The 24,935-nt window shown below is 37.6% G+C and overlaps 1 protein-coding gene across 1 annotated transcript in view; it reads left to right on the top strand.

Annotated features, from left to right (window-relative positions):
- The window catches only part of LOC308661407 (sodium- and chloride-dependent GABA transporter 3), a gene marked incomplete at both ends in the record, with an annotated part of 106,088 nt that overhangs the window by 16,460 nt on the left and 64,693 nt on the right, over nt 1–24,935 (top strand). Inside the window, one exon of the mRNA XM_081316329.1 lies at nt 12,539–12,671. Coding sequence (XP_081172455.1) covers nt 12,539–12,671 — 133 coding nt within the window. The remainder of the gene's footprint in view (nt 1–12,538; nt 12,672–24,935) is intronic.

Genomic DNA, 24,935 nt, shown 5'->3' on the forward strand with positions numbered 1-24,935 from the left:
GAGTTTATGAGCTTTTACCTGCAATTCTTACCGTAGGCATTTTTTTAGAATCATCTGTTCCTCTCTCCTTCCCTCCATGGCTAAATATTTTCCTAGCAGTTTTTCTAGCACAGCTGTGCTTACTACTAATGGATTAATGCAATTATTACTTCTGAGATGTGTTAAAGTGTTTTCCCTGAATAGTTATAATTTGATCAAAATGTTTTTATTAGCCATGTGTTCTGGAGATTCCACCTCCTCGAATAAGAACTATAATTATTCAGTCCTAACTTGATATTTGGGCAATGATTCTAGTAAAAGACAATAATTATTGTAAGTTAATTTCTTTGTTGTCTGTACAATTTATTTGCTCTGAATTACTAGCCTGTGAAATCTAAATCCACATTTGATTGATCTAGAACTGTGTCTCATGACCAAGGATTTACAGTATGTGTATGAGCTACAGCAACCTTTTTTTTTTTTAAAAAAAAAAAGGTTAATGAGAAGGACTACTTTCAATTTTAAGAAGTGTTAAATAGCTTATCTGGGATGCCTCTGTTTCTCTCATCAGTCACACTGTAATCGATATTATTATTCCTTTACTTTGAAAATTATACACATATCTATAAATAAGTTTAGAATATGGGCCTCTGTACTAAGATGATGTCCATCATCTTAAAAGAGAAATGTCAGAAAGGGAGCTATTAGCTACCTATAATTCTTTAATATTGTCATTGTTAATGAATGCTATACTATTTTCAGAAATATATTCATAATTAGAAGAGCATATTCATTGAAGGATTCATGGCTTGCAGAATGAAAATAATTATAGGTTCAATTGAACAATATAAAAATAGTTCACTTAAGTAGCTTCTCTTACATGAACAGAATTTTCTTTTTTACTTATCTTAACATTTTATGAATTTGTGATGTGTGGATTAACATTTATATTACTGACTTGAAAACTTCTTTTCATTTGAACTCTGGTTCAGTAAATTAGAGAAAATAGAAGTAGAAATTTAAATGCGAAAAAAGGTGATGTTGATATTGGACATCTTTAGCTGAAAAAGCATAATTTTGGAACTAATCTAAATATTTGAGGTCAATATTTACAATAGAATGAGTGAATTTGGTCCTGGCATTGCTAAAAAAACCCCCTGTATTTCTGATACCATAGGACTATAATTAAAATATTGTTAGGGACTTAACAGTTGGTTATATCAAAGCTGCATCTGCATTTCATTTGAAGTGGTTTCAACCACAAATACTGTCAGGTTGGTTTTCTACACTTCTAACACTGTGAAGGAAAAAACCACAAAAGATAAATTACCATGACTTCTAGCTTTGTTGGTCATGTAATGCTTTTATTATAAAAATATTAAATGTCTTTAATAACAGTCAACCTTAGTTGTGAATGAAAGTGCAAAAAATTTAATTGAATAAGAACTCTAGCTTCAGTTGCAATAAAGTCCTACATTTTTATAAAAATGGTGTCTGCAGAAAGTGTGCAGATATATCTGTGAGGTGTCCCTGGTGCTCTCTGAGCTTGGTTGTTTTCTTGCAGACATTTCATTACCCAAACTAGGTAACATCATCAATGCATGTCATGTTTTCATGAATGTAACAGTGTTATTTGATGAGCAGCCTAATTCTTCAGCTATGGCAAATATCGGTAAAAAAATTATGAGGATTTCAGAATGGCCGAGGGAACTCTGACAGCCTAGAAAACTTAGCAGGTGATGTTTTAGAAGCCACATCTTTGCTATCAACACTGAAATGCCTCTAAGTCATGCTTATAAGACTTGTTGTTGTTGTTAGCTGCGAAGTCGTGTCCGACCCATCGCGACCCTATGGACAACATTCCTCCAGGCCTTTCTGTCCTCTACCATCTTCTGGAGTCCATTTAAGCTCACGCCTACTGCTTCAGTGACTCCATCCAGCCACCTCATTCTCTGTCGTCCCCTTCTTCTATTGCCCTCGATCTTTCCCAGCATTAGGCTTTTCTCCAGTGAGTCCTTCCTTCTCATTAGGTGGCCAAAGTATTTGAGTTTTAGCTTCAGGATCTGGCCTTCTAAAGAGCAGTCAGGATTGATCTCCTCTAGGACTGACCGGTTTGATCGCCTTGCAGTCCAAGGGACTCGCAGGAGTCTTCTCCAGCACCATAGTTCAAAGGCCTCAATTCTTTGGCGCTCAGCCTTTCTTATGGTCCAACTTTCACTGCCATACATTGCAACTGGGAAGACCATAGCCTTGACTATACACACTTTTGTTGACAGGGTGATGTCTCTGCTTTTTAGTGTGCTGTCTAGATTTGTCATGGCTTTCCTCCCCAGGAGCAAGCGTCTTTTAATTTCTTGGCTACAGTCCCCATCTGCAGTGATCTTGGAGCCCAGGAAAATAAAATCTGTCACTACCTCCATTTCTTCCCCATCTATTTGCCAGGAATTGAGAGGGCCAGATGCCATGATCTTGGTTTTCTTAATGTTAAGTTTCAACCCAAGTTTTGCACTCTCCTTCTTCACCCGCAACAAGAGGCTCTTTAGTTCTTCTTCACTTTCTGCCATTAGAGTGGTATCATCTGCGTATCTTAGGTTGTTGATATTTCTTCCGGCAATCTTATAAGACTATCAAGATGAAAATTATGCATTATCATAGTTTAGATATGCTTCAAACGTTTATAACAAGAAAGAGGGTTTTCTATCAAGTGAGACTGTGAGACTGAGGATATCCATTGGTGTAATTTTTTTAAATGGTTTTGCTTTAAGATTTTTAGCATGATTTAGAAATGCAGCTTACTGCTTCTTAGAAAAGAATTTGGATAAACAAAGGTGACCTGGTGATGAAGTCATTTCCGCCTCAAGAATTTCTTTTGTTAGTTAGGTAGCAACTTTGGCCTCATCTTAAAAAGGACTTCATTCACCAGAGGAGGTAACATATTCTTTATGTTTCAAGTAAAGCTAGTGAGAAAATACTTTGTTATCCTTTTGGGTTAAAGGAATAAGCCTATATTTTGTAGAAGGAAAACTTTTAAGAAAAACAGTCTTGAAGTCAAAAAGTGTTTTTCCTGCTCCATTCAGGGTGCAAATAACTGCGGGAGAAGCACTATTATTAATTCTACATTGCTATAAAAAGTCATTAACAAGTTTAGATCTGATCTTGTCACACTTAGCTCTCACACACTCATTGTTTTCCTCTCTGGACTAGGCCTTTCCCTGTGTTCCATTCGAAGAACAGTGTAATGTGCCATACTGGATGAATTGTGTTCATGGAAAGCTGTGTGAAAATATTTGTTCATTCGGATATGTCCAGGTTTTTTCTCTGTGACTTTGCTTAATTTTATTTGAAAAGATTGAACAGGGCTTGAAGAATTATCTTCATTTCAATACTTTTTTACAAAATCAGGATTTTGATTTATAAAGACATCAATAGAACAGATTTCAAATAGAAATTTCTGTCATCTCTTCCAACAATGGGCTGTAAAAATGATCATTTACAAACAAAATGTTCAAATATTTTCTGTATTTCCAAATAATTTGAGGGGAAAAATACTTCTTAGGACATTTATTGCAAGCTTTTTAATCTGGTGTGCATATACTGAAATCATTTGGAATTTCTGAAATATTTTTTCTATTTGTATTTTTGTATTATTTCTGTTTTATAACCCTAAATGATGTATAACAATATGGAAGTATTATTCTTTATAGCATGTTAAAAAGTTAAAAATTATAAGCCTTTAAAAAATTAAATTGTTATAGCAATAGCAATAGCACTTAGACTTACATACCGCTTCACAATGCTTTACAGCCCTCTCTAAGCGGTTTACAGAGTAAGCATATTGCCCTCAAAAATCTGGGTCCTCATTTTACTGACCTCGGAAGGGTGAGTCAACCTTGAGTGAGTGAGAATTGAACGGCCGATCTGCGGCAGCTCGCAGTCAGGAGAAGTAGCCTGCAGTAGTGCATTCTCACCACTGCATCACCACGGCTCTTATAATTAATGTTTATAACATATAAAAAATGTTATAATTAACATTTATTACTGTTTACAAAATGAAAATGGAGAGAAGTGTTAGGAAGATATGAAATTCCTTTCCTTTCTAACGTTCTTTTTTATTTTCATGTTCTTGGAAGTTCATTGATGTTCTTTATATTGCTTTGGACAGTGCAGAGATTTACTAATTTTATAAAAGTAACAGAATTTCTTAGTTTTCATGATTGAAAAGTGAATTTTCATGGTTGGAATTTCTTATAGTTTCATGGTTGGAGTGGAAAAAATCAATTCTATTTCTGTTTAACTGGTGTCTATATTAGATGTCTGTAATTGGAGTTTGCAGTCATAGGGGCATCAGTTCCATCATGGTAGCATGAGATGCATAATGCTTTGGATATACAGTAGTGGCCAAAATTGTGGAAACCTTTTTTTTGAGTATTACCATAAAATTATATATCAATGGAAAGATAATTTAATCAAGAATGTAATGCAACAAAGTTTGTTTAATTATTTGTACTGTATTCTATGAAACGTTATAGCCAAATAACCAGAAAAAGAAAGCACAACTTGCTTAGGTTGATATCAGGTAGCTTTCCTTCATCTGATTGTAGCCAATGACCATGAGTGTTTAGAGAGCCAATAAGGTGTCATCTTGCTTTGGCAATGAGCCAATCAGATCACAGTAGGATTCAGTTATTGATGTCATGTATTGAAGCTGAGAGGAGGACATTTGTCAGTGTGTTATGTGACCACTACCAAGTTGGTTGTGGGTTTTTGTGTTCTTTCATTTAGTGAGCTTGTAAAACATAATAAAATTAAAGTTATGGTGCAAAGAGTTGATTGGTTGCCCAGAAAGCAATGTAAAATAGTATTATTAAGTGAACAAGGCTACATTTATAAAGAAATTAGAAGAAAAATTGGTGGAAACTTAACCAAAGGTGGCATTTCTACTGTACACTTTTCCCAAAAGGTTTCCACAATTTTTGCCACTACTGTAGAAGAGATTGTGATATGAGGGATTACCCTACTGTTGAAATTGTACTTGTAAAATGACATAAATCAAATTAATTGACTATTTCAAAGGGTTTTTATTCATTTATTTTAGTCCACTAGAGCAGTGTTCCCCAATCTTTCTGGGTTGGCAGCCCGGTTTGGGGGGGAGGAGAGAAGGAAAGAAGAGGGGGTGGTTTTGTGTTAGGGGCTGTGAGCGCTGGTGTCCGCCACTCGTGCAAGTGGGGCTGCGACTGCTGGTGCTCGCTGCTCATGTGAGTTGGGCTGGGTGTGCGCATACACACACATGGGCTAGCCCACCACTCATGTAGCTCAGTTGTCAATAGGCCACAGCCTGATAGTGGGTCACAGCCCACAGGTTGGAGAACTCTGAATTAGAGTATTAAACTGACCTTATACCTTAGGTAACCTTTGTTTCTAATTTGTGACAAAAAATATGCCCCTGCCTTTCCCCCCCCAAGGAAAATGACAGGACTTTTTACAGTTAGAAAATGAGTGACAATTTTCATGGTTGATGATACATAGTAGATAACTGAAAAATTATAAGAAAAGATTTTAATATAATGCTGTTATCTTGATTATTTTAATTGTAATCAAATGTAATGTCAATACAAACTAATTTATAACCCACAATAAATTATTTAACGGGAGAGATATTATTAAGGTTTATCCAGCATGTCACTAAAAATGATTGCTGCTTGGAACATTGCTCCCTCCAGCTATTTCATTTGTAACAAATTTGACCAGTTAATCTGTTATTCTACCTCTAGCTAGGATTCTCAGATTGGTTCTGGGCCAGAATTATTATGTGTTTTAGCTACAGTAGAAGCAGATCAACTAGACCAGGAATAGGCAACCTTGGCTCTTTCATGCTGGCTCAGGAATTCTGGGACTTGAAGTCCACGAGTCATAAAAGAGCCAAGGTTGCCTAGCCCTGAACTAGACCCCTTTCAGTCAGGATTCAGGCCAGGGTTTGGGACTGAAACAGCATTGATCATGCTCTTGGAGGATCTCTGGTGGCAGCAGGATGGGGGCAGTACCTCCTGTTCTTGGCTTTTCAGCAGCATTTGATACCATGGTACTCTTTAGACTCAGCTCATGGAGTTGGTGATAGGCAGTATGATGCTGCCGGTTTTCCTCTTTCCCCAGGGACAATTTCATTTGGTGTTGGTAGGAAAGGATAGATCCAGCCCATGGTTGCCATTGTGTAGAGTGCCTCAGGGTTCAGTTCTCTCTCCTCTGCTATTTAACATCCACATGGAACCTCTGGGTGAGGTGATTTGATGGTTTAAAATGAGATACTATCCATATGCAGATGATATTCAACTATACTGTATATTTCCATGTCTATTGAGTGAAGCCACAGATGTCCTATCCTAGTGTTTGGAAGCTGAAGGCCTAGATGGTGTCAATACTGCTAACCTCGGATGTTCTTGCTTTGACAACATATGGAGATGCAGCCATTTTCCTTCTTATGTTTTACTCTTAGAGTTAGAATTAGATGCTATTGAGGTGAGGAGGAAGAATGTGCATGGGAGTTAGTTAGACATAATAATATTGTAGCAGTGTGAGAATCAAGGTTTTTTGAAATAGATGATAAGAAATGGTGGGTTGGAGAACTGGAGGGAAAGCCTGCATTTCAAACTAATTGGAAAACGTGATTTATGACTGTTAATCAGAGGAGGGAATTGCACTTAATGCTATGTGTTCAGGGGAGGGGAATTCAGATTTTGACCTCGCCTATGTACGTGCTGATGCTATGCTACTCAAATAAAGATTCTTTAAGGTAAACAATGCCTCAAAGTTCTTTGAAGAGTTTCATCTGTCGGAACCATGACAGATGGAATACAATGGGCTCTGACTCAATTCAAACAAGACAGAATGGCTTTAGATATTTAGACTGTCTGGGAACAATGTTCTTCCATTTCTGGTACTGAATAGAGTAAAACCATTCTAGGCAGGCCCAGTGCACAGTTTGTCTATGGAGATTCTCAGTCACCCTGGTCATGGTTGTCCCAAAGGTGCTTTTTCAAGAGGCAACTGGATTTTCTTGTTTTTCTTTGAAGACATTTCACTTCTTTGAAGAAGCTTCTTCAGCTCTGACTGGTGGAGTATGGTAAGATTTATATTCTTTGCAGACAGTTGCTCATTTGCATCCAAGTGTCCACAATGATTCTCTAAAAAGAATGCAAATGACCAGCTGTCTGCAAGGAATATAAATTCTTCCATTCTCCACCATCCAGTCAGAGCTAAAGAAGCTTCTTGGATGAGAAGTGAAACTTCTTCAAAGAAAAACAAGAAAGTCCAGTTGCCTCTTGAAAAAGCACCTTTGGGACAACCATGACCAGGGTGACTGAGAATCTCCATAGACATTTTGGACTTGTGGCTCCTACTTGGAGAACTGGTAGCAGCTGTGGCTAGGATGGCCTTTGCACACCTTCAGGTAATGGGCTAGTTCTACCCATTCATGGACTAGGGGACTGCTCTCAATTACTTGTGCCCGTTACCTCTCATTTGAATTACTGCAATATGCTGTGCATGGGGCTGCCCTTGAAGAGCATTCAGAAACTTCAACTAGTGGAACATGCAGCTGAAGGATAGTTAATTAATTAAGTGACACATGTAACTTCACTACTATGTGAGCTTCACCTGTTGCCAATGGGTTTCTAGGTGCAATTCAGATGCTAGGTGCAATTCAGATGCTGGTTGTCAGCTTTAAAGCTCTACTTGGCTTGGGACTGGCTTACCTAAGGGGTCATCTCCTCCCAATAGTTTCTCCCCATCCAATTATGTCTAGTAGATTGGGGATGCTTCAGATCCCATCAGCCAAGGAATGTCCACTGACAGAAATCAGAAGGTGTAGTTTCTCAGCAGTAGCCCCTGTTCTTTGGCACATTTTTCCTTTGGACCTCAGGAGACTTCCTTAGCCTTTTGTAAGGTTTCAAAACCTGATCAGCTTCCCTGGGATCCTGAAAGTGTTAGGGATCCCATTACCTGGTTGCACTGTTAATTTTTATGTAATCATTATTATAATTTTCAGCTGCATATATGTAAAATTTATAACTCTTTTTCTGTTTTGATGTTTTAATTATTGTGATATTGTTTGCCATCTGGAATCAATTGGATTGAAATGGGTGGTTATAGAATTTGAATCAATTAATCAATCAATCAATCAATCAATCAATTGAATAATAAATGGTTTTGCAACTGTGGAAAATAGGCAGCAAAATGCAATCTCCAGGTTCTCTATAATGTATTTTCTATACATTACATCAGGCAGTAGATCTGGCTAATCTTGGTGGATCTAGAAAGTTAAGCTAAACAGGCCTTGGTTAGGACTTGAATGAAAAGTACTGAAAACCAAACCAAAGCAAAGCAGGCAAAAGGGGTTCCACAATAAGAGTCGCCTTGTGGCGAGATGGGTGACAAATAAAATTAGTTAATTAATTAATTACCCTGTTCCCATAACTTGGGAGAACAATTAAGTCTTTAATAGTTTTCTGAACAACATAAGAGTGACAGCTATATGAATCTGGGGGGAGGGGAGATCATTCACTGCAACAGAGTGGGCACGCTTCCTGAGTCCCACTCTGTATAATTCTTTGATTGATGGGAAATGAACTGCGCCTTTTCAGTAGAGATGACTGTAGATAAGCCATCACTCAGGTAGCCAGCCCTATTTCATCAAAAACGTAATGGCTACCACCTGAAATTATGCCTGGAAACCAACTGGTAACCAGTGCAGCTTATAAAGCAATGGGGTGAGATATGGATAACACAGCACCTCCTTCGTGCCTGCACCACCCCATTCTGGATCAGCTGTAGCTTTGGCTGACCTTCAAAATCAGCCTCAAGTGAATTCCACTAATCTAAGTCACAAGGTGACTGGGACACAAGTAACTGTCTTAAGGTTCTCCTGATCCAGGAAAGGGTACAATTGGCACATTAAATGTACCTGTGCCAAAGTCTTGTTGGACGTAGCTTCCATCTGCTCTTTTAGCAGGAGCGGAGACTCGAAGTGGACCTCCAGACTGTGCACATGTCTTAAATGGGTACATGCAACCCCAGTGAGAGTCAGCAGTGATATATCACCAGATCTGAGATGGTGGTAGTGGAAACAAATATAATCACTCAGGATTGAGCTGTGGTAGTGCAGTGGTTAGAATGCAGTACTGCAGGCTAATTCTTCTGACAGTCAGCCGACTGCCAGCAGTCCAGCAGTTCAAATCTCACCAGTTCAAAGTTGACTCAGCCTTCCATCCTTCAGAAGTCAGTAAAATGAGGACCCATATTGTTGGGGCAATATGCTGACTCTGTAAACTGCTTAGAGAGGACTGTGAAGCACTGTGAAGCAGTATATAAGTGCTGTTGCTATTCAGTCTGAGTCTCTTCAGTCCCTTCCAGACACACATAATCTCCAGGCAGGACTTTGACCATATTGGTGGATGGCTAGAGATTGAGTTATATCCTACAGTATCTGTGGCTGGTAAGATCCACTCTTTGTCTTTATCCAGTGGAGCTCCAAGATTCATTGGCTTTATTTCCCAATGCTTCAAATGACATATTTATGCTGAAATATTGAAATTTTAAAAAGAAGACATCAAAAATTCTAAGCACCACTGTAGTATGAAACTATAATTATAAAAATAATTATTAATGAAGTTGAACGTGATTCCTATATGCTTGACCAGAAATTCTGAAAAATGTTGAGAGTGTTTGCCTGCTTTTTCCCCTTATTTACCAAAAAGCTTCCAAATCTATTATCCTTTTACCAAGATCAGTGATGCAGTTGGAGAGATAAATGTTTCCATCCTTTGGTAAGGCAACTTGTATGGAAGCTGCATTATATGACTTCTGTCATCTTGGATCGTTATAATATTGTTTTATTCTGTAATGCTTCCATTTTTTCCTATCAAACTGAGGTCCTTTCAGAGCCAAACAGACATCCTGCTTGCCTTTTTCTAGTGCATAAGAGTACTGGCTTCTCTTTTTGTTACAAACAGTTTTGTTGGTCTTAGGGTTGACCAAAGTGTTGTGGCTGGGCAAATATTGAGCCAGTTAGAAGGCAATTTTAGGGATGGACCCATTTATTTGGGTAACAATCAGATGATGTAGTGGGCTGAAAATGTCAAACCAATGTTCAAACAAAGCCATTGAAAGAAGTCAGAAGAGAGTTACAAAGAAGATAAAATGTTTTTTAACGAAAACATATGAAGAAATGCTGAAAAAATTGGCATACAGTTACCATAGAGATAAGGACAAACAGCTCTAAACATGTTTAATGCTGTCAGAATGCTGTGCCAAGAAAGATGAGGAAAACTAGTTTTTTTCTCCATGTGTATTGAAGATGAAACACTCTGAATTTTTAAAAGATATTTCTATCTTCTTATTGCATTATTTAGAAAGAATAATCTCTAGGATGTTTGATGAAACACTTTAGGTAAAGAACTACCTTCTAAAGACTTCATTCCTTGATTCTTTGCAAGGCCAATCCATCATGCAGACAGTATGAAATGGTTAACTGACACTACAGGTCTTTTCCAAATAAATGAATTCATTCTTTTTCCTCCCCAAACTATAAAACAATGCAGAAAGTACTCTGGTACATTCCTTTTTATGAAATGCTGGCAGTGATTAAATCTCTTGCTATTCAGGAGTGTGCAACTGCCCTACAAGCTAGAAAGCCTCGTAAAAAAATCTCTTTCCCAGGAAAATTCACTCAGTGAAAGTCCATGGGAAATGCAGTGCTGCAATTGGATTATCCCAAATAAACATACTTCTAAGAAATAGGAAAAATATACCTTTGCATTTCTAAAAGATTAATCTATAATAATTTCATATACATGTTTTCAACCAATGATGTTTTAAAACTCTTAATTTCTACTCCATCAGCGCTCCCTCCAATTTATGCCTTCCAATTTATGTATTGTAGTCCTAGCGTATCTGAAGAATGCCATTTTCAGACTTCTGCCTCATAAAGACAAATTTGTTCAGTATAATAGGTTATGAAATGTTTTCCCAATTAAAGCTATTTATTTAATGTGTGTATGCCTTTGAGACATTGTTGGCTCTTGACAACTGCCTGGATTGGTCTCTGTAGTTTTCTTGGCAAAGTTTTATGGAAATGGCTTTCCCTTATCTACTTCCTAGGGCTGAGAGAGAGGGACTGGCTGAAGGATATCCAATTAATTTACTGTATGCCTAGAGAAGGACTAGAACTCATGGTTTCTAGTCCAGTGCCTTAACCACTACAACAAACTGACTCTATTTATTTAATACAATTGTTTAAGTAATTATATGTTTAAACTGCTTTTCAGGATTACATCTTCAAACTCTAATAATCATGGAGGGAAATCAGCTAGCAGCTATGCTAACAAGGAAAGTTATCTTGTGAAGTTGCTTTGAACAATATGAATAAAAATGATACCAAAATTATTTTGATTGTTTTCTTAAACTCCTGCACAGATGGGACTAAATGCATAACCATATTGTGGTTGGGCCAAGGCAGCAGGGGCCGTTCCCTCATTGTTTCCAGGATGGCTTCACAGGCTACATGAAACCACTTCGTGGGCTGGATCTGGGCCGGATCCAGGCTTGTGTTTGACATGTCTGGAATAGGGGAAAATATAGATTTAAATAGACGAGCTGGTGTCCATAGATGTTCAGAAACAGGTTTTATTAGGTTGCTGCAATGAATTTAGAGCCATCTTTAAAAGCCACTGAGAGAAGGGATTACCGAAGCTGTATTGTACCTGATAGGAAAATGGCTTTTACATTCTATAAGTAAAGACTTTTTCTTCTTTCATATATTCCCATTGCACAGATCCAATGACACACTATCCTGCATGGGTTAATTGTAATGGAAAATGCTATTTTCCTATCATTAGCATGATTAATATTAATGATAGGAAATTGGTTTCTTTTTAATGAAATTTTAAACTCTCAGTTCTTAAGATTGGAAGTTGTATTCAGCAGTTTGAAAGATCCACAGCAGAACTGGCTATTCTTGGTATACAAGAATTTTATTTTGGTTTGTTACTTATGTGGTCTTCTAGTTTGTAAATGAGGTTTACAGAATATACATTATTGATTAATTTAGATATTTCTTTGTGCCTACTCTGAATATTAATGATTTAAAATTGTATGTAATTTTTAGAGGCTATCTGCAATATTATAAGAAATAATAATAATAGCCACTTTTTTTTCTTCCTGGCATTTTTTCTGCAAATGTCTGATCAATTGAGTATTTTTTTTCTAGATCAGTTGAGTATTAACCCATTGCTTGTGACAAGAACTGACGAACCAGCTTATTCACCAACTCTGAAATCACCCAGCCAGCTTTCATGTGTAAAGTGGGACTAGAAGTCACAGTCTCCTGGTTTTTAGTCTGGTGCCTTAACCACTGGATCAAACTACTTCTTCCTATAACAGCAATAACAACACCATCGCCAACAATAATAATAACTTTCAATTACTCTTAACAGATTGGCAGATTTATAGCAATTAGTAACTTCTGCATTAAAGTTTTAACACTGATGTTTGTTTATATCATTTTTAGACGAAGAGTGTTGGCCATATCGGACGGCATTGAACACATTGGGGATCTGCGCTGGGAACTGGCACTATGCCTTCTGGCTGCCTGGACTATCTGTTACTTTTGCATTTGGAAAGGTACAAAGTCAACTGGCAAGGTAAAATAAATTATGTGCTACAATTTATGTTGCATAATATAGTCAAATACTTACGCTTTGAACCTTCCGGGTTCTTTTTCCTCTCCTTATAAATGCTGAGGAGTGTTCGTGAATTTTCCATAAGATAAGCTTTTTTCTTAATGTTAAACACTGGTGATCTGTGTGAGCTCCTTAAATTAAAAAAAAGTGACATTCCATGGAGAGAAACATTAACAAGGCACTGGATGAATCAATTTTTAAAATGATATTTTTCTTTAAACATTCCAACAAAAATGGACTAAATTACAAACGTTGTTTTTGCACATGATGGTAATCCAAGATGTGAAGGAGCCTAACTATGAATGAGGTATATGCTAATTCATTTGGCTCAACTGATCCCTACCAGCTATATTTCTCTGTCCTGTCAGTGTAATAAGCTAATCAAGGGATTGAAATATCTCTTCTGATTGTTTGATGATGACGATGATGATGATGATTAATCTAAAAATTCTGGCTTCTCCAGAATTTGTCCAAGCTAAGCATGGCTTTTTCTTGGCATCTCATTCTTAGCTTTCTTTAGTTGCTCTCTCAGGCATGCTATAATGTAAACTAGGAGTGAATCTGTATTTGGACCATGCAGTTAGTCACCAGTGGGACTGATGTAATTTAAAGAATTGAGATGCAATAAAATGTTCTGCACAAGGGCTAGCTTTAATCAAAGTGATATCTGCTAGGCTTTGGCCTGACGCTTTACCAAATCAATATAAATTATTCAATACAGATGAAAAGCAGTTAAGAGGCAATCTGTAATCATTGTCATTTGAAACCATGCGGAATATCACAATGAGTTGCAGCAATTTGCAATCCCTTTGTCTACAACATTCTACCTTTTAGAATATAGAGCATATGAAAGGCCAGTATAGCCAGAAATTTCAGTTGCAATGATTTTGAGTATCTGTGAGGTATTGGATTTACGGTGTTGGACTAGGGTTGGGAAAACTCAGTGTTAAAGCAATTAAACTTAAACCTCAAAAAAAAGCTCTAGGCAAAAGCTCCCCAAGTGACCTTAGGCCAAACACTATGACTTGGAGAATGCTACGTATCTTGACCTGCGTTCTTAAAGAAAAGAAAATGCATATGTCCTACGACTGAATATGCACATGAATATGTATCAGAATTAAACTAATTTCTTTCTTCAATTTATACTTGAGAGAAATAAAATAAAGTTTTCTTATTGTAGTTCTGATGCAGAGCAATGTTTTCTAAACTTTTTTGTTTAAGGACCCCTTATTTTAAAAATTAGGAAGGTATCACAAAACACTTTTGTTGGCATGGGCTACATTTATCTATATTTACTGTACAGGCAGTCCTCAATTATGGACCCCCAAAGATATTTATGATGCAAATTCAAAGTTCTGATGGTCAGAACTCTCCCCCCCCCCGGGAGACACTTAGCAATCAGTGCATATTTATGGGTGTTTGCAGCATCTCACAGACACATGACCACAATTTACAACTTTTTTGCCAAAAAAAACACATTATCTCCAATTTCGAACAAACCCCCCCCCACCCATTTCTGACAATGGTTTGCTTAAATACCATTATATTCTCTTAGAGATTGCTACAAAAAAGGAATTAAAATTGGGCATGGTCACATGAATACTTGCTTAACACTGGCACAATGTGTAACCATAATTCCAGGCTCAGTTACAACTATAAGTCCAGGACTGCCTGTATTAAAAATTAAGATGGATGTATTTTAATGTTTATTTATTGAATCATGTAAAAATAACATTAAACCGATTAGATATTAACAAAAATAAAATGATGTTCATGAAAACAAAGAAATAATAATGAAGACAGTGATATTATTTTAAAATTTTTCAGGCCCCTTCAATAGCTCACAAATAATTTTCTGGAACTCTAAGGCAGTGGTCCCCAACCTGTGGTTCATGGGCTACTGGCCACTGGGATGCGGGAGAGGCTGCCCCCCACTCATGCTAGTGTCACAGCTGTGGGGTGCAAAAATGGGACACTGCCGCACCTTAAGGCATGAAATTCACACAGGGTGTGAAAATAGGATGATGCTGCACTGCGGGGTATGAAAACGGGACACTGCACCACCGTGCTGTGCGAAAATGGGCCAACACTGTGCCTAAGGGCATGAAAATGGGATGCTGCCATGCCTCAGTGCGCGAAAACGGGCTGACTCCATGCCTCAGGGAGCAGAAACAGGACTCTGTGCACATGAACAGGGCAGGGCTAGCACGTATGCAAGTTCTAGCCCCACTCTGTTTGTCTCACGCGCATGCTCGCAGCCCCGTGAGCATGTGCGCACACGTAAAATGCTTCTCCCTCCCTTTCCCTCCAGTCTGCCAACCAAGAAAGGTTGGTGACTTCTGCTCTAAGGAGTCTTGAGGGACCCATGGGCCTGAGGAACATACTTTAAGAAACACTGGTGTAGAGCATTATCAACTTCCTTTGGATTAAGTGCAGTGAACTGCATTGCAAATACAGTACAGTTTCTTAAGAAGCTATTTTTGATTGAAAAGGAACCCATACGGATGAAGTAAAAGCAAACCAGAATAATTTTACATAATTTCAGCAAACCCCTTGTGGTTGGGAACAGGCATACACTTAAATAACATGAGGCAAGAGATTTTTTTTTCTGTTTTCATTTTCTGACTGTTTGCACAGCATGGTTAAAAAATCCTAGTGGCTGCATTTGCATGATGTGTAAAAGTAAATTTAATTTTTTGTATGTGTGTAGCTTAGCATTTTGTTCAAATCAGCCTGTTTGGTTGCATTATGCTTCCATCAAATGTGTGAACTCAGAATGAGTTAATTCTGCAAACTAATGCTTTGTGTGAATAAAGACTTTATGCACTAGGTTCCATCGCTTTCTTCTATTTATTCTTTCAATTTGAAAAAAATAAGAAAGTGAAATTGAAAGTTCTTTCAGTAATAATAATGATGATGATGATGATGATGATGATGATGATGATGATGATGATGATGATGATGATGATGGAAGGTACCTTGGAGGTCATCTAGTCCAACCCCCTGCTCAGGCAGGAAACCCTATACCATTTCAGAAAAATGGCTGTCCAGTCTCTTCTTAAAAACTTCCAGTGTTGGAGCATTCACCGCTTTTGGAGGCAGGTTGTTCCACTGATTAATTGTTCTAACTGTCAGGAAGTTTCTCCTTAGTTCTAGGTTGTTTCTCTCCTTGATTAGTTTCTATCCATTGCTTCTTGTCCTGCTTTCAGGTGCTTTGGAGAATAGCTTGGCTCCCTCTTCTTTGTGGCAGCCCCTGAGATATTGGAACACTGCTATCATATCATTCCTCGTCTTTCTCTTCATTAGTTATAGAGCAAACATCTATTTACCTGCTTATTTTATTATGTACTAAAGGCAGCTATGATCTAATACCTGGAGGTTAAACTACCATTTCTTATTAATAGTGTAACTGAATCATTTCTCTCTATGCTGCCTAATAGGACATTTCAAAGATTTTTTTGAACCTTGAGATAACACCCTGGTCATGAAAAATGTGTGTTTAGCCAATAGGCTTTCATTCCTGCTAAAGAAATATGCTATCAACAGAAGCCTGGTGGCGCAGTGGTTAGAATGCAGTATTGCAGACTGACTCTGCCCACTGCCAGGAGTTCAATCCTGACCAGTTGACTCAGCCTTTCATCTTTCCAAAGTCGGTAAAATGACAATCCAGATTGTTGGGTGTGTGTGTAATATGCTGACTCTAAACCATTTAGAGAGTGCTCTCTTTTGGGTTATGTGGAGAGATATTTTTCCATGAACCAAAAGGGGTGTGGTTTTGTGCACTGCCTGCATCCTGTGGATGGGACTTTGCTTGCTTGTGCAGACCGGTTGCTGGCATGCCGTGGACTGGTACCACTCCATGAACCGGGGGTTGGGGACCCCTGCTGTAAAGCACTATGAAGCAGTATATCAGTGCTATTGCTATTGCTTTCAGAATCTCAAAATCCCCTCCCACAAGCCTCGAGTCTTGCATCTCAGTTGCAAAACTTAGAACTTAATGGAGGTGTGTCAGATATCCTGAAGACTATATATATTCTAATATCCACTTTAGAGTTATCATATCTGGCTGCAAAAAACTAGGTAGTTAGTGAATGGCATTAAAGGATTAGAACTTTGTGTACCCCTAAGTCCCATTTACTGGCCATCCAGATGTTTATAGTCTGGACTGGTGACCTTACTTTAAAAAAAAGTACCCACAACTTGTCTCTGTAGTTTTTCCCCCCCATTGGTTTCTAGTTTCATTGCATATATAATAATGAAATTTATAGCAAAAAAAAATGGAAAGCAGCTTTAAATTTGTTTGTTTGTTTGTTTAATTGATCAAATTTATAAAAGTGCCTATTTCACAAATGTGACTCTGGATAAACATGCAATAAAACAAACAATGCAACAATTTAAATGATTTAATCACAAATATAAATAAGGCTGCTGGAGAATGGACTAGCATCCTGCATATAGGGTAACTGTCCCATGGGCTCCGTTTCCCTGGGATCCTCAAACCTGTTGGAAGGAATCATGTTTTGAGGGATTTCCTAAATGCTAACCCATCATAACTTACATAGGAAATTCTGGGAATTGAAGTCCACACATTTTAAAGTTGCCAAATTTGAAAAACACTGCTTTAACTTTTAATTGCTAAAGGGCCTTAATTAAAGTAGCATGAACAAACAACAGAAGAAAATGTATTCTTATGAAATATTCATGTTTTAATTTTCCAGTTTCAATGATTTACCTTCATATGTTCCATTTTTATAAAGAAAGTGTGGCTTTGCTATTAGTTGGTTTTGATTTTAATACAGCATCTTTGAGATTTAGTGTACTTTTAAAGTGTACATTCTAAGTAGACATGCGGCAAATGGTTTAACAGAAGCTGTTCTAAAAGGCAATTTTGCCACCAATAATTTTTGTAGTTGTTGTTCTTTTTCCTTAGCCTGGTATTCTACAGATATAGTGGACTTCAAATCCCATAGTCTCAAGGAATTAGAGGAATTCTAATTAGGAATTAGATTCCTATGAACAAATTAGATTGCTATTATCTGGCAAGCTTTAGGGGGGAAAAACTAAGTGGGTCCCATGTATTTTTATACTAGCTATTCTTTCTCAAGCCTGCTTATGAGAGTATGGTCAGGAGATTGGCTAAAAACCATGCTAAAGAAAAGCATTAATAGTTAATGCTATAGTTTGATTAATCACATATGCAAATTTATAACCTGGTGTTCACAGTTCTACTTGATTGCTCAATTGGCAGTCTTTGCATATTATTTATTTAGGTGAAATTAGCCATGATTTGTTTTAGCTATGACCCATAGTATACTAGTTTAGCATTGTGTCTGAATGATGTCATTTGGCGTATTCCACAAACAAATAATAAACCAAGCCATGCTTTTGCATTCTACACTGATACCACATTCCTAATTAATTTCATTTCAGTCTTTTCCTTTCTCAGATAAGGTTTTAAAAAAATAAAGTTCCACTTTTATTCATATCAGTAAATGAATACTTTCATGATATATACGTAAATTAGGCTGACTCAGGTTCTAGAGCATATAGTTCTACAAGATGATAATTTCAGTCATTTTCAGTAAACCATGATCATTAACCAGTAGCGTGCTAGGAGCGATGTCTTATGTGAAAAGGAGCTTTAGAATTGTGGCCATTTATAATATATGTCATCAAGTATGTACTTCCTGTCCCTTGAATATTTACATAAAGGTGGCAAAAACTCCCAGATACCTTGAATCCCAGGTTAGTTCTGAAGGCCTAAAAGCTCCTGTGCAGCAGCCAGCAGCAACAGGGGGTCCATCCACTGTCATTTAGGTGTTCCTGACAGGCAGAAAAGTTATAGCCTGGTATACTTTCTTTTTCCTCTGTAACTCTTCTAAATTTTATTCAATAAAACCTCTTCAGCATTTGCATTAGTTTGAGCCTATTGTCTTTGCATCCCAGAATCTAGCTGCTGTTGCCAACACAATCAAAAAGTGTCCTTCAGAAGTAGAGCAGAAAAACATGTCCTGGGGTCACTTTGACAGTGAATGAGGGCATTATCTGTTACAAAAAGGATTTTGTCTTAATTATGGGCATCTTTCCTCCTTAAGGACACCAGTAATATCATATAATCACAATTTGCATTATGTTTTTGCGAAAGTCTTGATATTTAAATAGGTTTAAAACTGATGCATGTTAGTGGTTTGTGTATGTATGTGTATACATTTAAAGAATATGGTGAGTATGTGTTTCTCTCTCTCCCTTCCCCCCTCTCTCTCTCTTAAAGAGACAGTCCCATACCAAGTGAAGTCCAGAATACATTGTAGTTAATTTGCATTGCTTAAAACTAACTAACATTCCAGTGTTATGGCACCCAGTATGTTGAGAACCACTAGGACCACCAAGGCCAACCTATGTTACAAACTTTCAACTGATTTTCAGATCTTGATTCTTCATGTATTTTCAAGTTCTTTGTTTTCTGTTCTGCTATCCCCTGACATTGCCATATTAATTATCCACAATTTCTTTTTCTGAATCACAGTTATATCTGGTGTGCTATGAGCCAGACATTATCTGTCTGTATTCAGAAATCCCACAATATTTTAGCCTGTTGATTTTCAACTCTCTGTTCTCACTGATTTTTCATTACTAATACATGATTATTTTTACAGATGTTTCGGTCAATCATTTAGGTGACTGTGTTAAGTTGTTTATAATCAGTTTGTGCAATTCCTGAATGAGCTGAGTATATGCTCGACTGCTTCTTCTGCTTCTTTGCACAATCTGCACTTTGAATCATTTGATGATTTTTCAGTTCTGGTCTTGATTGTATTAGTTCAAATAGCTTGCTCTCAAATCAATCCTTCAGTTTCTTTTTTAATGCCCCATTTGTAAGCCATTGCCAGGTTTTATCTTTATCCAGTTTTCTCTCATTTTTTTGTAGAAATCAATCATAAATTTTATTGCCAACAATAATTTTATTTTCTCCACAATAAAAACAGTACTGTTCTTATGATTAAAGTCTGATTAAAGGCCTGGAGACTAAAACATATGAAGAACGGTTGCAGGATTTGGGTTTGGTTAGTCTAGAGAAAAGAAGGATTAGGGGTGAGATGATAGCAGTATTCCAGTATTTGAGAGGTTGCCACAAAAAGGAAGGGGCCAACTTATTTACCAAAACACCTGTAATTAGGATAAGAAACAATGGATGGAAACCAATCAAGAAAGAAGCAACTTGGAACTAAGGAGAAAATTCCTAACCATGAGGAAAATTAACCAGTAGAACAGCTTGCCATCAGAATTTGTAGGTGCTTCATCACTGAAGGTTTTTATTTTTATTTATTTTTATTTTATTTTAATTCCATTTATATCCCGCCCTTCTCCTAAGACTCAGGGCGGCTTACAAGCTTAGCAGTAGCCTTCATTCTATGTATATGCCTGCTTATTAGGGCTTTCACACACACACACCCCAAGCGGCATTATTACAAAGTCAGCTTATTGCCCCCAACAATCTGGGTCCTCATTTTACCCACCTCGGAAGGATGGAAGGCTGAGTCAACCTTGAGCCTGGTGGGATGCGAACCTGCACTAATTGCAGGCAGCTGGTGTTACTTAAGGAGACATTAGCCCACTGCTCCACCAAGGCTCTTTTAAGAAGAGACTGGACAGTCAGTTGTCTGAAATGGTATAGGGGCTCCTGTTTGAGCAGCAGGTTAGACTAGAAGACCTCCAAGGTCCCTTCCAGCTCTATTCTAATTCATACTGCATGCATGTCACAAAGAGGTGGAGTTTGAAGAGTAACATTTATGAATAATAGAAAAAACTATGAAAAATTGCATAGGCTTGGATTAGGGAATGTTTTGCACAAATATAGAATTGAAGATTGTTTACCGAATGTTGCAAGAGCAATGCAGTGGGATGAGGAAATGGCCTTGAGGGACAACCACAAGTGGGATAACAGTCAGATCTGAAACCTGAATCTGGAGCAGAAATGTAATCTGAAAAAAATGTCACAGGCAAGACTCTCTCTAATGCTAATTCTCACAAAGTCAAAGGAAAGAACAGAAAAGCACATTCAGATTTGCAAGATTCTGTACTATATCATTATAGGTTATATACTATATAAGTTATATACTATATCATTATAAGTACATAAGTTTTATGTAAAAGAAGAGATAAAATCAATAAGCAATTAATGAATGTGGAGTGAATATATAGGTGAATGACCAATACAAAATAAAAACCTTAAGGTGAGGGTTTTTTTTGTAGAATTAGAATCAAATTGTACACCAAATATGTGAAGTTAGATTGAATGGTTTAAGAGGAAGAAAAAGTTTGAATGGTTAAGTAATGTATACATTAATGAAAGAATGTGGTAGAATCAGGAATGTTTTGCAGAAAAGAAAGAAGTAGGGATGAGATATTGTATTATGGAAAATGTTGGTATAAAATGGAGGGAGTTGGTTTATTATTTAGAAAATGTATATGGCAGTATATATCAGTCCTGAGTAAGACAATATATATTGTATTACAGAGCATATGAAAAAATAAATTTTAGAAATTATCTACATTAAAATTATTCCTCCAAGAAAATAAAATAAAGTTATAGTCTTCCCTATAGTCTTCTGCTCAATGATGTGCTGTGGGAGAATATGAAATTTTATTTCTTGAAAAGCCTTTTGCCAATAAATCCTGCTTTGGATGAGGATTCTTATATATACTATCAAGTGTGTACTCTTTTTAATAATTAAGCAGTGCTTTGTTAATATTTAAATAGTACAAATCAAATTTGTATTCTGAATTTTTCTTCCTTTCTTTACATAATACTTAACCTTGATTTAGTTTAAACATCAAGATTTTGTTTAACATTATGAGCAACATGCTGTGATGATGTTCATTGGTTCATCAATCGTTGACTTTTTCTATAGAAAGTAAAAAAAATGGAAGAAAAGGGACTACGTTTGCTTTGAAGATCCCAAAAGAGTTTCTCTAAGTATTTACTTTAGAAGGTTAATGGATGCAAGGATGATTAAATTTGTTCAGTATAATATACAAACATGAATATTATTTATAGATTGTTTTAAAGTTTGAAAAATCAGCTAGTCTTTCTAATTTACATAATAAATATATTACCTTAAAACTGATAAATATATTATAACATTATAAGTCCCTATAGATTTACATTATTTATCTAATATCAGCCCTTCATGGATTACTGCCTTGTCGTGGCGAAGGGGCTTGCGTAATTCAATGAAGCTATGAGCTATGCCGTACAGGGCCACCCAAGATGGACAGGTCATAGCAGAGAGTTCTGACAAAATGTGATCCACTGGAGAAGGAAATGGCAAACCACTCCAGTATCTTTGCCATGAAAACCCTATGGACAGTACCAAAAGGCAAAACGATATGACGCTGGAAGATGAGCCCCTCAGGTCTGAAGGCATCCAATATGCTACTGGGGAAGAGCAGAGGGCTAGTACTAGTAGTGCCAGAAAGAATGAAGCGACTGGGCCAAAGCCAAAAGGACACTCGGCTGTGGATGTATGTGGTGGTGAAAGGAAAGTCCAATGCTGTAAAGATTTTTTCTCCATAGGAACCTGGAATGTAAGATCCATGAATCAAGGCAAGCTGGACGTGGTCAAACAAGAGATGACAAGACCGAACATCGACATCTTAGGAATCAGCGAACTAAAATGGACAGAAATGGGTGAATTTAATTCAGATGACCATCAGGTATACTACTGCGGGCAAGAAGAATCCCTCAGAAGAAATGGTGTAGCCTTCATAGTCAATAAAAGAGTAGGAAAAGCAATAATGGGATACAATCCTCAAAATGACAGAATGATCTCAGTTCGAATCCAAGGCAAACCATTCAATATCACAGTAGTCCAAGTCTATGCCCTAACCACCAGTGCTGAAGAGGATGAAATTGACTGGTTCTATAAAGCCCTACAGCACCTTATAGAACTAACACCAAAAAATGATGTCCTTATCATCATGGGGGATTGGAATGCTAAAGTAGGAAGCCAAAAGATAGCTGGAATAACAGGCAAGTTTGGCCTTGGAGTACAAAATGAAGCAGGGCACAGGCTGATAGAATTTTGTCAAGAGAATACGATGGTCATAGCAAACACTCTTTTCCAACAACCCAAGAGACGGCTCTACACATGGACATCACCAGACGGTCAACACAGAAATCAGATTGACTATATGCTCTGCAGCCAAAGATGGAGAAGCTCTATACAGTCAGTAAAAACAAGACCAGGAGCTGACTGTGGCTCAGACCATGAGCTTCTCATTGCAAAGTTTAGGCTTAAACTGAAGAAAGTAGGGAAAAGCACTAGGCCACTCAGGTATAAATTAAATCATATCCCTGTTGAATATACAGTAGAGGTGACAAATAGATTTAAGGAATTAGATCTGATGGACAGAGTGCCTGAAGAACTATGGACAGAGGTTCGCAACATTGTACAAGAGGTAGCAACTAAAACCATCCCAAAGAAAAAGAAATGCAAGAAAGCAAAATGGCTGTCTGAGGAAGCTTTGCAAATAGCTGAGGAAAGGAGGGAAGTGAAAGGCAAGGGATAAAAAGAAAGATACGCCCAATTGAATGCAGAATTCCAGAGAATAGCTAGAAGAGATAAGAATGCCTTCTTAAATGAACAAGTGCAAAGAAATAGAAGAAAACAATAGAATAGGGAGGACCAGAGATGTCTTCAAGAAAATTGGAGAGATGAAGGGAATGTTTCATGCAAAAAATGGGCATGATAAAGGACCAAAATGGCAGGGACCTAACAGAGGCAGAAGAGATTAAGAAGAGGTGGAAAAATTACACAGAAGAACCATACAAGAATGAGCTTAACGTCCCTGATAATCACAATGAGGTGGTCACTGACCTCAAGCCAGACATCCTAGAATGTGAAGTGAAATGGCCCTTAGAAAAACTGAGCAACAACAAAGCTAGTGGAGGTGACAGTATTCCAGCTGAGCTATTCAAAATTTTAAAAGACGATGCAGTAAAAGTGCTACACTCAATTTGCCAGCAAATTTGGAAAACTCAACAGTGGCCACAGGATTGGAAAAAGATCAGTTTACATTCCAATACCAAAGAAAGGCAGTGCCAAAGAATGTTCAAACTATTGCACCATTGGACTGATTTCACATCCTAGTAAAGTTATGCTTAAAATCCTACAAGCTAGACTCCAGCAGTATGTGGATCGAGAACTACCAGAAGTACAGGGAGGATTTTGAACAGGCAGAGGAACTAAAGATCAAATTGCCAACATATGCTGGCTCATGGAGAAAGCTAGAGAGTTCCAGAAAAAACATCTACTTCTGCTTCATTGACTGTGCTAAAGCCTTTGATTGTGTGGATCACAACCAACTGTGGCAAGTCCTTAAAGAGATGTACCAGACCATCTTATTTGTCTCTTGAGAAACCTATATGCGTGTCAAGAAGCAACAGTGAGAACTGGACATGGAACCACTGATTGGTTAATAATTGGGAAAGGAGTCCAGCAAGGCTGTATACTGTCGCCCTGCCTATTTAACTTATATGCAGAGCACATCATGAGAAAGGCAGGTCTAGATGAATCAAAAGTTGGAATTAAGATTGTCGGGAGAAATATTAACAACCTAAGATATGCAGATGATACCACTCTAATGGCAGAAAGTGAAGAAGAACTAAAGAGCCTCTTTTTGCAGGAGAAGGAGAGTGCAAACTTTGGGTTGAAACTTTACATTAAGAAAACCAAGATCATGGCATCCGGCCCTCTCAATTCCTGGCAAATAGATGGGGAAGAAATGGAAGTAGTGACAGATTTTATTTTCCTGGGCTCCAAGATCACTGCAGATGGGGACTGTAGCCAAGAAATTAAAAGACGCTTGCTCCTGGGGAGGAAAGCCATGGCAAATCTAGACAGCACACTAAAAAGCAGAGACATCACCCTGTCAACAAAAGTGCGTACAGTCAAGGCTATGGTCTTCCCAGTTGCAATGTATGGCAGTGAAAGTTGGACCATAAGAAAGGCTGAGCACCAAAGAATTGAGGCCTTTGAACTATGGTGCTGGAGAAGATTCCTGCGAGTCCCTTGGACTGCAAGGCGATCAAACCGGTCAGTCCTAGAGGAGATCAACCCTGACTGCTCTTTAGAAGGCCAGATCCTGAAGTTGAAACTCAAATACTTTGGCACCTAATGAGAAGGAAGGACTCACTGGAGAAGAGCCTAATGCTGGGAAAGA

The sequence above is a fragment of the Vipera berus genome, assembly GCF_964194415.1.
Source record: "Vipera berus genome assembly, chromosome: 2".
NCBI lineage: Eukaryota > Metazoa > Chordata > Lepidosauria > Squamata > Viperidae > Vipera > Vipera berus.